At 38.8% G+C, this 13,928-nt stretch overlaps 1 protein-coding gene across 1 annotated transcript; it reads left to right on the top strand.

Moving 5' to 3' along the window:
- Positions 1-11,739: 11,739 nt before the first annotated feature.
- Positions 11,740-13,060, top strand: MYCFIDRAFT_186789 (uncharacterized protein; the record flags this gene model as incomplete). Its single annotated transcript, XM_007925670.1, has 5 exons — positions 11,740-11,843; positions 12,006-12,454; positions 12,711-12,745; positions 12,816-12,933; positions 13,008-13,060. 5 exons carry the CDS (start codon positions 11,740-11,742, stop codon positions 13,058-13,060), a joined length of 759 nt encoding a protein of 252 aa, XP_007923861.1.
- Between the last annotated feature and the right edge of the window lie 868 nt (positions 13,061-13,928).

Genomic DNA, 13,928 nt, shown 5'->3' with positions numbered 1-13,928 from the left:
CCTATATATACGATAACGAGTTCTAGAATATAGTAAGAAAGGTCTACAATGTTAGCGTAACAAGGCTAATAGACACGCTAGGTATAGACATATCTAATTTAGGACGCTACTAGATAAACTATAGGACGAAGTTACAATAGACTTTATTACGAAACTACCGAAGTCTAAGGATCCGGTTATAGGACATAGCTACGACATAATACTTGTTATAGTCGATAGGCTTACGAAATATATACACTTTATTCCTGCTAACGAAGCAAGTACGGTAGAGCAACTCGGATACCTCGTACTAGATAGACTTGTACGATACTACGGATTTCTAAGGACCTATATTACGGATAGAGACAAGCTCTTTATATTAAACTACTAGAAGACGCTTATAGCGACACTTAGAATTAAGCATAAGCTATTAACGGTATACTATCTATAGACAGACGGCTAAACGGAAGTTAAGAATCAGGCCTTAGAGGTATACTTACGGTACTACGTTAATTACGTATAAAACAATTAGGCATCGCTATTACCTATAGCACAACTTGCACTAAACAACTAACAATCTAAGACTACGAAAGAGATACTATTCTTCGCTAATTTTAGGAAATATCCGCAGCTATTCGGGGAACAGTATTTATAGCATCTATACGCGGATAAAGCGATAGTCGCTTTAGAAGACTTAAAGCAGGTATATAAAGAATTGCAAAGGGCAATTGCCGAGTCTTAGGAAAAGATTATAGGACTATATAATACTAAACGAAAAATAGTACCTTAGCTAAAGAAGGGGGATAAGGTCTACCTCCTAATAAAGAATCTAAAAACCCGGAGATCGACTAAGAAACTAGACTACGTTAAAGTCGGGCTATTTTTGATTAATAAGCCTAAAGGACTAGTTAATTACCGACTTAAACTACCGGACAACGCGAAAATCTACCTAGTATTCTATATCTCTATACTAGAACCTACAGACGCCGAAACACCGTATTAAGAAACATTTTACTTCTAACCTAAGGAAGAAAATAAGTTTAAAGTCGAGGAAATCCTAGATTAGTAAGGTTAGAAATACCTTATTAAATAGAAAGGATACCTATATTTAGAAAACACTTAGGAACTAAAAGAAAACCTATAGAACTGTTAGCAGATAATTAAAAAATATCAAAACCGGACAAAAAAGAAATAACTAGTATAGGAATTGAACCTACGACCTCTTAGACCCTATCGATTATAGCGCCTTAGAGTTCTTAACGACCTAGGGCAGTATAGCTCGAGGAGCGGGGACTCTAATAGCGTACCTAGCAACTATATCTTTTATAGCTAAGAATTATACTACTAGACTAACTAGCTAGAAGATAAAATAGATAGGAAACATTAAAAATATATACCTTTAGGACACTAGACTCTCGGTACTCCTACTAGGGATTTTAGAGACAGGCTAGGGTGTCCTATCTAGACGACTCTAGTTATAAGGCGACATCTATAATCGGCTATCTAGGGGAAACGGCTCGTTAGTAGGTAACGAGAATATTATCGGCTCTATAGGCGAAGAGCCTAGCTCTCTTTCGAGCTCCTCCGCCTATTAAATAGAGGCTTCCTCTACTTTAAGAGCTTGTACCTCCCGATCCTCCTTTATACGTAGCGACTTACGTAAGCGACGGACCTTTACGCGATGCTCGAAAAGCTTCCGCGTAAGGAGGTCCTCCTCCTCTTCGGCCGCTTCGAGATCTTTAGCTATCTTTAGGCGCGCCTTCCGGATTTTTTTATACTCTATACGAGTAACTTATATATTATAGGACTAGCCGTATAGGGCGCACTCGGAGTAGCGACCGGAACGAAGATCGACTTTATAGGGTTTACCGGCCTATTTGTAATAAAAGTAGCGGATTAGTATTTCGAGGCAGTCGGCGAGGATATTATTTGCGATATTTTCCTTACGCTAGCGAGAAGACAAATCCTTAGATAACTTTAGCATAACAAAGAAGTTAGAATTAGAAAGTCCCGGAATAAGAGACTATTCCGCTTAAGGAGGGGGATAGTGTTACGGATCTAATTAGTTAGAGTCCTTATATAATCTTAGAGCGACGCTAAGACTAGTAGGCTAAGCTATCGCTCTATCTTACTAGGAGCGATAGGAGCGGTCGAGAGCGACAGCGTCGCTTACGTCGCTTACGACTATAGACAAGATATCTCCTTTGTATTTAGGAACGCCGGAATGCCCTTATAGCTCGAGGCGTTTAACTTATGTTACCTACTTACTAATTGGAATTACCTTTGTACTAATTATTCTATCTCTGCCTCCCGCTTATATTAGCCTCTCTAAAGAAGCCTCGGCTTGCATATAATAAGAAGTTACTTAACGATCTGTCGCGAGTAACCGTAATATATAGCAAGACATACTCGCTCGAGTACGTAAAGAACGCGGCGAATTTAGATAGGTTAAGGACGACGATAATAGCGGCTAAACTAATAGCCCTTTAACTAACTAGTTTATAAAGCTATTTGTCTATACTATTTATAGTTAAACCGAGGCCGAGTTTAATAATAACGTTATTAAATTAGACAACGTCTATCCTATGTTTAAGGCCTATCTCTATAAGAATTAGTAGCGCTATAAGCAACGAATAGTCGACTACTAGACTAACAAAGTACTACACTTTGGCTATAAGACAACCTCTCGAGTCGAGTCCTACTATAGACGTATTAAACTCTAGCTTAACTACAGCAGTCGCTACGATATCTTTACGCTCTTCGAGGCACTAATTAAGTAGTAGAATAAGGGTTACGACCGCCGTCGCTACGCACTTGCCGAGAACCTAAAGCGCTATAATAAGGCAATCGTTAGGCTATTTTAGGCAAGTGTCTCTCGCGTTATAAGCGACTATTGTCTTCTCGAAGTATAGCAGCTCTATATACGTACTATAGCCCTTCTTAGGACTACGACTAACGACAATAGCAACGAGATTAAGTATTTAGGCTTCTCGTATAGCTGCGTTCAATGTACCTGCAACGACTATCTTACTAAGACGCATAGCTATCCTTATAAGCACGAGATTATGCGCCTTCTCGAGACAGGTAGAAGCCGTACGGTACTATTGCCTTCTCACTTCTACGCTTACTAGTTTATCGACTTCTCGAAGCTCGTACGTTTACGAGAGCCTACAATAGTATATAGCAACCGCAAACCTATAACCGGCGGAGCGATACTATACTCGACAAAGCGTATAGTAACAGCTCGAGAATTAGACGACCTAAATAAGACTACAGTTGCTAAGAAGTAGAAGATAGCGACAGTAAGGACTACGGACTTTACATTAGAACCTAGAGTCTTACTCACTTAGCTTCGTACGAGGGTTACTAAGTACTGCAAGTATATAAAGAGCTAGTGCCGTACGTAGCAGTGCCCTTACTAGAAGGCTAACCGTCTATATAGACCTGCCTGCTACCCTTAAGGCTTCGAGTGCTATAATCTACGTTAAGAAGCACTTCCGGTTAAACTATAACCTCCTTAACCTCCCTCCGAGGTAGACCTTCTACGGTAAGAACTAAATAAGCTTCGAGCGCGTAAAGAACAGCGCAATTAGCAATAGCAGGCGGCGTTGTTAGAACAGTAACAACGATAGGCTACTTAGCAACACTACTAGTACTAGCAATAACAATAATAGCCGCTTACATAGCTAATAGGACGGCTACTTTACTACTAGGTACTGCAGCAATAGCACTATCAGTTTACTTAGCAGCAGTATTATATGCAGCAGCAGGCTAGTTAGTAACAGAGGGATTAGTATAAGCTAGCATATATAGCATTACGTAGTTATAAGGCCGCAGGTCGTAACCCGCTTAGATCTAAGTAGATAGCAACTAACAACACCTTGAATTTTGCTATACTACTAATTTGCTAACAATCTTTAGCTTTATAGCTAGCGGCAGTATAGTTGCCCGGTCGGAGATAGTTGCGGGGATTAGATTATCGCTTCTATACGCGATTTTGTTAGGAATAGCGGATTCTATAATCTACTATATTACTAGGGCTCGGGCGGGCAGCTAGGGCTCGGTATAAGTGCTAGGAGAAAGCGCAAAGCCGAGGCAGGAACTAGATATAGTCTTAGTAGGGGACTTAGAAATCCTAACTACCGAAATCACCGACCTAACTACCGAATTAACTAATCGGATAGAGCCGTAGTAGTCCGTACGGTAGACCGTACGTAGCCTCGGCTTAAGTTAGCCCTACTTGCCGAAAGTTAATCGGAATCGACTAGGAATCGACTAGGAATCGACTAGGAATTAACTAGGAATCGACTAGGAGTCGACTAGGAATCGAATAGGAATCGACTAGGAATCGACTAGGAATCGAATAGGAATAGGAAAGGAATAAGAAAGGAATAGGAAAGGAATAAAAGATAAAGTAGATTTCTATAGCTTTAGATAACTTTAATAACTAAAAAACTTATAAATCTAAAACTAGATACGCCTAGTAAGTATAAAAGTAGAAGTATATATAAGTTAAAGCCTAGCGCTATAATTTTATAAGCTATAACTAAGTAAATAAATTACTTTAATAAGACTCTTAAAGAATTCTAGTATAATTTAATTAGAAATTATATAGAAACTAAATAGGTCTAGAAGGCAAATATAGTCCTAGCTTTACTTCTAACTAGATACTACTAGAGTAGTTCTAGGTAGAACTAAGTAGTAGATCTAATTCTAGGTATAATAATATCTAGTAGTGTTTTTATATAGGTATATATCTAGTATATAGGGCTATATTATTAGTAATCTATATTCGTTTGTTATAGGAGTATATTTTAGTACTATCTATATCCTACTTATATTCTAATTAAACTCGCTACTAGAATTAGTGCTATTATTAAAGTAGATTTTTCTTCTAATTAAACTAAGTCTTATTATTTTAATATAATAATATTTTCTATATAGGTAAGCTATTTAGTTATTTCATTTAGTACTTAGCTAAGTTTTTCTAAAATTCTATATAAATCCTTTCTAAATTCTTTCTATCCTGTTTTCTTTATATTCTATTCGTATTAGCTACTATAATTATTTTTTATTATCTAAATAGTTAATAGTCTCTAAGTCTAGTTAGAGAAAGTCTTAGTAATTAACTAATATAATTTTTAAATATAGCTAATCTACTAGCTAATTAGTTATTTTAGTATTTAGCTAAACTATTTCTAAAATTATATCCGAATCCTATCTAAATCCTATCCGAATCCTATCCGAATCCTATCCGAATCCTATCCGATTCCTATCCGATTCCTATCCGATTCCTATCCGATTCCTATCCGATTCCTATCCGATTCCTATCCGATTCCTTTCTAAAATCTTTCTAAGTCCTTTCTATATTCTATTTTAATCCTAGTTAAATTCTTTTCGAGTCCTATTAAATTAAATCCTATTCGAATCTAATTCGAATCCTATTTATTTAGATTATACTAGCGGCAAAAGAAGAAAAAAAGGCGGGATAGCAGCGAACAATTAGAGACGAAGGGAAGATAGTTAAGAAGGAAGGGAGGACGAATGGAAAGCACTATATACTAGGGTAGAGGAGGTGCTAAAGGCGGAAGATAGAAGAACCCCTAAGAGGGCATATAGGATAATAATCTTAGAACTCCTTAGAGGACTAAAAGCAATCTATAACTAGGCAAGCTACGTAATTACAAAGGTAGCTAATACAGTCGCAGTAAAGATTACGAAGAAACAATAGGAAACAAGCCTAAACTACCGTACCTAGGTAGTAGTAGCTAGTTAGGAGGCGCTAAAACCCCCGAGGATAGTAGTTAGAGTCTATATTACGGACCTATAGGAGCAAAAGGAAATCTAAGGACTTATAGGGAAAGAGATTGTAGAAAGAATTGCAGTTAAAGAGGTAATTAGGGCTAGGAACGAAGGAAAAGGGGTAATCAAGCTATTTATAGTATAAGAGCAGGACAAAAAGAAGCTAGAAACATAAAAAGAATAGATAACCAAGATAGGGAAAATAGCAAAGGTCTCCTAATAGCAATTTATAATCATAGCCTATAGTATAATAAGAAGCTTTAAGGAAGAATAGGATATTAAGAGCCTATAGAGATAAAACTAAGCTATATACCTAGGCCTAAAGATTATAAAAGTAGTATAGATTAAAAGGAAAATCGAGGAGACTAAGAAGCAGTCTTCCCTAATTATCTAGGTAGGGAGTATAGAGTAAGCTAACATAGTGCTAGACTAAGGGTTATTCTAGGACTATAAGAGATTGGAAACAGAGATATATAGAAGCAACTATAGGATAATATAGTGCTTCAAATATTAACACTATAGACACTTAGCAGCTAAGTGTATAAAGATAACCAACACCTACTCCTATTATATAGGGGATTACTAGGTTAAAGAATGCAAAGTATATAAAGGAGAAGCAAGATATATATACTGTACTAAAAGACACCCCTCTTAGGCGAAGGAATGCCTAGTAAGAATACAGGCAGCGAGGAAGGCAAAGGAAGCTAGAATTAATACACTAAAAAGATATATAATAAGCTAGGGTAGCTAGGTATAGAAGCAACCTAGCTAAGTACTACAAAAGAGGTCTAGACAAGATAATAGGTTCATATTCAGGGCCTTACTAGTATAAGAGAGTTACTAGCAACTAGGGAGACTAAGATACCTTAATATTGTAGGAAAGGAAGCAGGGCAGACAAAGCTTAGTTAAATATTAGTCTAAAGTGAGGGAAGACTAAAGGAAAACTTATAGGGAAATAATATAGATAAAACCTAATAAACATTGCAATATTACTAAACATTATATAGTACAATATTAACAAGAGCAAAGACAAGGTATAGAGGAGCTTCCTTTAAGTACTAAACCTAAAAGAACATTATATTATTGCAATCTAAGAGCCCTAGCTCAACCTATATATAAAGAGACTAGCAACAGTTAAAGACCTAAGATACCACCTAATTATCTACAACTAGGGAGCCCTAAGGACATACATCTATATTAGTAAGGAGATAGATACAGAAACCTAGCAGGCCCTACTATAGGAGGATAGGGACCTAACATTAGTTTAAGTAGAGACATCCTAAGGTATACTCCAAGTCTACTACATATACAACCTACTACTAGACTTAAGAAGCAGTACCTAACTAAAAACCCTAGAAAGACTACCTAGAGTTATCTAGGGGAACACCTACTAAATCCTACTTAGGGATTTCAACCTCTACTACCCCCTCTAGGGCTTAGACTTTACCCTAGCTTACTACTTCCTAGTAGGAAGACTAATTGATATATTAGAGAGGGAAGAAATAGAAATTATTACCCTAAAGGGACTAATTACTTAGGAAGTAAGAGGAAGCAGTAGCACACTAGACCTATACTTTATATTATATTAGATTAGGAACAGGATTACAAGATATAGGATCAACTAGGAACTAGAAGAATTATTAGACTACTTCCCGGTACAGATTGAGCTAAATGTCTAAGCTAATTAGGAAAGGGAACTAGAGGAGAAGCTTAACTAGAAGGGTACCTAATAGGGCAGGATTAGGGAGGAACTAGAAAGGGACCCAAAACTAAAGGAACTCTTAACAAAGCACCTACTAAGGCTAGAGGATATTAATAAAGCAGTAGAAGAACTAATAGGAATCCTAAAATAGGTAGCTAGAAAGTATACCCTAGCAAAGAAACATTCACTATACTAGCAACTATACTAAACTAGTAAGTATACAAAGAAGGTTAAAGTAGCAAGGAAGGCTAAGAGGTAGTAGACACAAACCTATACCTAGGAAGTATAGGACATCTATAACAAAGCCTACTAGGAAAAGAAGATCTAGATTAAGAAAGACAAGATACAAGAATAGAGATCTATAATAGGAATAATTACAAAAAAACTAGAGGAGATATAGAGGATAGCTAAATAGGCAAAGAGACCTAAATAGGATAAGGATATGCTACTACAATTCCCGGACATTATAGACTAATAAGGACAAATGCAGACTACAATAGAAGGGAAAGTAAGAGCCCTAGGCTAACACTTCTTCTATAGAAAAGTACAAGTAGACCTATTAGATATAAGGGAGATAGAACAAGAGACTCTACTACTAGGTATACTAAGAGACACCTAGGTTAAACCCGAAACTATTAAAAGGATCCTAAAGAAAATTCTAGGCAATAAGGCACTAGGAGAAGACAAGATCTATAACAAACTTCTAAAAGCATATAAGAAGGGGCTAGCCTTAGTACTAGCTAATATCTTTTTATAAAGCCTAGCACTAGGACACTACCTAAGACTATTTAGGAAGTCCCTAACAGTAGTGCTAAGGAAGCCTTAGAAGGAAGACTATATATAGCTCAAGGCCTATAGACCAATAGCCCTACTTAATACAATAGGCAAGGTGCTAGAAAAAATTGTCGCTAAAAGGCTAATAACCTTTACCGAGGAAAGGAACATCCTTCCTAAAGGCTAGATAGGAGGAAGAAAGAAGAGGTTAATACTAACAGCTATAGAACTAATTACAGAATAGATTAAGTATATCTAGCACTATAGTCAAAACTAGGTAGCAACCCTCCTCTCCCTTAATATCTTAGGAGCCTTTAACAATATCTCCTATAAAAGGCTCCTATATATACTCAAATAGAAAGCTATATCAAACTAGATAGTCTAATTCATCTAGTCCTTCCTATAGGAAAGATCAATATAGCTTATTCTAGGCAAATTCAAATTAGACCTAATGCTAACTAAAAAGGGAATCCCCTAAGGATTAATACTCTCCCTAATCCTCTTCCTTATCTTTATAGCAGACCTACTCCTACTCCTAGAATCAAAAAACATATTAGCATTAGGGTTTATAGATAATACGAACATCCTAGCCTAGTCTAAGACAATAGAAACCAACTACAAGATCCTAGAAGAGAAGCACTAGGAGTATAAAAAATAGGCAAGGAGGCATAGAGCAAAATTCGCCCTAGAAAAGTACTAGCTTATCCACTTTAGTAAGGCTAAATCAACCTATAATATAAAGCAATCAATTACTATCTAAGGCTTTGAAACCCAACTATTAGCAGAGCTTAGGGTACTAGGGATCTAGCTAGATCCAAAACTGAATTAGGGACTATAAGTAAAGAAGGCAAAGTAGAGGGCAGATACTAATATACAATCTATTAATAGGCTTATAGCCTCTATATAGGGGGCTACATTCGAGAAAGCTAAAGTTATATACAAAGCAATTGTCAAGCTAGCAATACTATATAGAGCACAGATATAAATAGCCTAGGAGAAAACACTAAAGAGGATTGAACAACTAGTTAGCAGGTCCTAAACCTAAAGCCTAAAGAAAATCCTAGGAGCATACAAAACTATACTAATAAGGGTAGTAGAAATAGAATTAGGGGTCCTACTAGTCAAACAATACTTTAAGGGACTAAGACACCAATATATAGCAAAGACAATAGAATACCTAGCCTAATAGACTATCTAAAAGGCACTAGACAAGATAAAAGCCTAGTACATTAGGACTAGGAGGCGAGGCAGACTATAAATAACTCCCTAGAAAGTCAAAGACCTAGAGTAATATAGAGTCTTAACAAGAGAAATGCTAGAGAAAGAGCTTTAGGGACTAAATATAAGGCTAAAGGAAGACAAACTAAAGGGAGAGAAACAAAGCCTAGTAGAATTAATTGCTAGATACCTATAGGAGCAGGAATAGAACAAAACATAAGTTAGACTAGGAACCCTAAAGGCACTAATCAAATTTAGTTAATATAACTACTAGCTCTATAAGGACCTAAATAGGGCCGAGGTAAGCCTAGCTATCTAAATTAGATCTAAATACATTGGATTCAGATCTTACCTGTTTAGAAGAAACGTCCTAGGAATTAAAAGTAGGGCTTGCTAATATAGCTACTAATCTTAGAACCCTAAGCATATACTGCTAGTCTGCCCTTAATAGTTAGAAGGCAGAAGTGATTAGAGACTAAAAGCAATAGAAAGGGAATACGACAAACTAATCTAGAGCAAAGAAGACCTAAAGAGGATAGTAAAGTAGATTATCAAATAGGGATTTATACAACAATTCGCACTAGTAAGGGAAACTAAGGAGTAGATAAGAAGGAGGGAAGAAGAGGGGGAAAGAAGGGCAGGGCAGTAGGCAAGGTAGTTAGAGGGTAACAACTATAATACTAGTACATCCTAGAGGAAGGAGAATAAGGAAATAAGGAAGATTAATACTTATAAATAGGATAGGAAGGAGGTTTTTACTAACTAAGTTGGTTTCCTACCTAAAACAATATATAGAAACAGACCTGCATAGGCCGAAAGGCACTACAACAGGCAAATGAAATATCTATCTATCTATTTATTTAGATTTCATTTAGATTTAATTTAGATTTAATTAAGTTCTATTTGAATTTCATTTAATTTCTATCTAAATCTACTACTAAAGCTCTTAAACTCCTTTATACTTTTAAAATTATATTCTATTTACTTTCTATTCTATTTATATTCTATTTGTATTCTTAATATTTTCTATTTATATTAGCTACTATAATTATTCTTTATTATTTTAATAGTATTTTATAGTCTCTAAGTCTAATTAGAGAGAATCTTAGTAATTAGCTAATATAATTTTAAAATATAGCTAATTTAGTAGTTAGCTAAACTATAATTTAACTATTTCTTAGATTCTATTTAAATTCTATCTAATTCCTATCCGATTCCTATCCGATTCCTATCCGATTTTTAAATTGTATTTAATTCCTATTTAATTCCTATCTAAATCCTTTCCGAATCCTTCCCGAATCCTTTCCGAATCCTTTCCGAATCCTTTCCGAATCCTTTCCGAATCCTTTCTAAATCCTTTTAAAAAATCTTTACCCTATAGTAATTATTATAGAAGTAAAAAAATAAAAGATTATTTATTTCTTATTGAAATTTCATTTAAGTTCTATTAAAAATATAATAAACTTACTCAATGGTTTCGCATTCCAATTAGCTTAACCTCGGCTAACCCCCTATCATTTTAGAGTTCCTAACCACCGCGGTAGTCAGCTCGGCGATTTTGGTGGTCAGACCGGCGCTGCGCTCGTCTTGGCATGCCAAATCAAGACTTACGAGAAAAACAACCAGATGTTCTTGAACCGACGCGTGAAGTCCTTGCCCTGCAAGATTGAGCGGAAGACGCTGTAGCTGTATGAAAGAAGGGTCTTGTGCAGAGTGTCTCATAGCCATGCAACCATAGCAGCCCAATCTGATCTTGGCGAGCCGTACTTCAACGCCAAGAGAAGTCATATTCTAATATATACATGACAATTCTAGCTACTCATCACGTGAGCAATACCCCGGGGGAAAAGGGACTAAGGCGCCACGTTAAGGTCTCAACCTTGAACACAATTCCGTGGTCCGAAAGGGCGTGGGTTCGAATCCCACTCTCATCAGCTTGCTTTTTTGCACCTCTTTGGCTCCTTCCACGCCTCCATTGTATCTGTACTTCCATCCTGCATAGCTCCATCTTTCACAACATGTCTGAGCAGAGACAGGTTGACAGGAAATAAGGAGACGTACCTCCGCGCATCACCGTCCAAACAGCTGCCCAGACGGTGCTTACGGACATGTGGGGGCTCAGTTATACCTTCTTGAGCTATATTGAAGCTCTAGATCCACCTTTTGCTGGATACGAATGAGAACAGGTTGATACTCTCAGAAAGTGCTCGACTTTGCCAACAGGAATCTTGAGCCTCGGAAGTGCTGCCAGCATAGATTCAAGATGACTGCACCAGCTGCACAACCTCCCAAGTCCTTGCTAGGACGGCACCGAATCTTAGCTCCCACAGCTGGCGTCCACGTCTCTCCAATCTGTCTTGGCGGCATGTCTTTTGGCGATGCCTGGAAAGATTTCATGGGCGAATGCTCCAAGGATACGACTTTCGAGATCCTGGACTTCTTCTACGAACAAGGAGGCAACTTTATTGACACTGCGGCAAGCTACCAGAACGAAGAATCCGAGCAATGAATTGGCGAATGGATGGCAAGCCGAGGCCGCCGAGACGAGATGGTCCTGGCCACGAAATACACAAATGCCTACAAAAGCTACCTGGGCACTCAAGTCCAGCAAAGCAATTATGGCGGCAATTCGAGGAAGAGCTTGCACGTCAGCGTAGAGCAAAGTCTGAAAAAGCTGCAGACCAGCTACATCGACCTGCTTTGCGTACATTATTTTGACTTCTCGACGCAGATTCCTGAAATGATGCATTCACTACATCACCTGGTTGCTCAAGGCAAAGTACTATACCTATCTATCAGCGATACACCCGCTTGGGTGGTTGTCAAAGCCAACTGCTACGCTCGCGAGCACAGCCTTACGCCCTTCAGTGTCTACCAAGGAAGATGGAGCGCAGCTGAGCGAGACTTTGAGCGTGAGATCATTCCAATGGCTAGGGATGAGGGCATGGCTTTGATGCCATGGGGGTCGCTGGGAGGTGGTAAGCATTAAGGCTCACCACAGCCTGAAAACAGACTGAAGTCCATATAGGCTACTTCAAATCTCCGGGTGAGACCAAGGATGCTGGTGGTCGGACACTGAACGTCTCCACAGGGAAGGAGGCAGAGGTGTCTGTCGTTCTAGATCGCATTGCGAAGGAGAAGAACACGCTCATCACCAGCGTGGCCCTAGCATATGTCCTTCACAAAGGTGAGCTCATTTGTTCTCGGGTCAGATCGATGCTGACAACATGCGAGCTCCATATGTCTTTCCCATCCTGGGCGGTCGCAAGGTATGTATGCATTGAATCAAGAGCGAAGCAAGAATATCTGCACACTGACACATAATCTCATGCACCATAGGTCTCGCATCTGAATAGCAACATCGAAGCTCTCGGTCTCCGCCTGACACCCAAAGACATCGAGGAGATTGAATCCGCGTACGACTTTCAAATTGGATTCCCACACAACTTTATGACTGGTGCGAACAAGGCTCCAAGAGGACCAGAAGACATTGTCTTTACGAAGCGGCTTGGGCACTTTGACTATGTACAGTCACCTCAACCGATTGTGCCGCACCAAGGGTCATTAGGAGATGCGAGTGCTGAGAACCTATGAAGCCTGCGCGTCGCTGTGAGTTTCGCGAAAGTCTGATACTGCCAAGTGAACGTCTCGCTAAAGAAATCGGAGATTGAAGAGAATAGAGGAGGAATATTTGTTTTTGGCCAAGCATGTTTCTGGCTCTTACGACAGAGAAGACATCAACCACCCAGACAGCGGCGTCAAACGAGGTCTCGAAAACCGCCATCGATCAATGATGACCTTAGCCGGCATGACTGGTTCCGGTCTCCTCATCGGCTCAGGAAGACCCCTACAAAACGGCGGACCAGCATCTCTTTTCATAGGTTTCGTGGTCTTGTTGCAGAGTCTGTTTTCCGCTCTAAATTATTATGCTAGAGTTGAGTCTGTGGCAGTTACAGCGACCGAGACAAGGAACCCAGGGCGATACGACAAGTTTTCTGGCGCATAATCTTCGTCTACATGGGCTCAGCATTCTTCTCTGGCTTGACTTTTTTCGCCTGGATGCAGTCAGTACTAGGTTCAAGACGTCCAGTATGAAGCCGTACCGCGAATTTGCTGCCTGGTCCACAGAGTTTGTTGAAATTCTATCGCTGAATTTGATGATGACGTCTGAGTACTCGGACTCGTCATACATGTCCGCAGTATTGAGCGCCATGGCTTTTTCGCATTGATCGCTGTGGTGGTAATTGTGGATAAGATGTCAAAGTGTCTGTGGTGCGTGGTTGGGTTGTAAACTCGTCGAGGTAGATCGAGGGGAGCCGTGGATGATGTATGTGACACAGGAGTAAGTTTACTGAAGTGAGCCACATGTGATCTGCCCCAGGAAAGTGGAGGTGAGTGGTAGTAGTATGTTGAAAAAAGTGAGGTGTCTCTGCGCGCTTACAATGAGTCACC

This window comes from Pseudocercospora fijiensis, assembly GCF_000340215.1.
Source record: "Pseudocercospora fijiensis CIRAD86 unplaced genomic scaffold MYCFIscaffold_2, whole genome shotgun sequence".
In the NCBI taxonomy this organism is placed as follows: domain Eukaryota; kingdom Fungi; phylum Ascomycota; class Dothideomycetes; order Mycosphaerellales; family Mycosphaerellaceae; genus Pseudocercospora; species Pseudocercospora fijiensis.
Note: the sequence above shows the minus strand (reverse complement) of the source record. Positions and strands in the feature narration are given on the sequence as shown.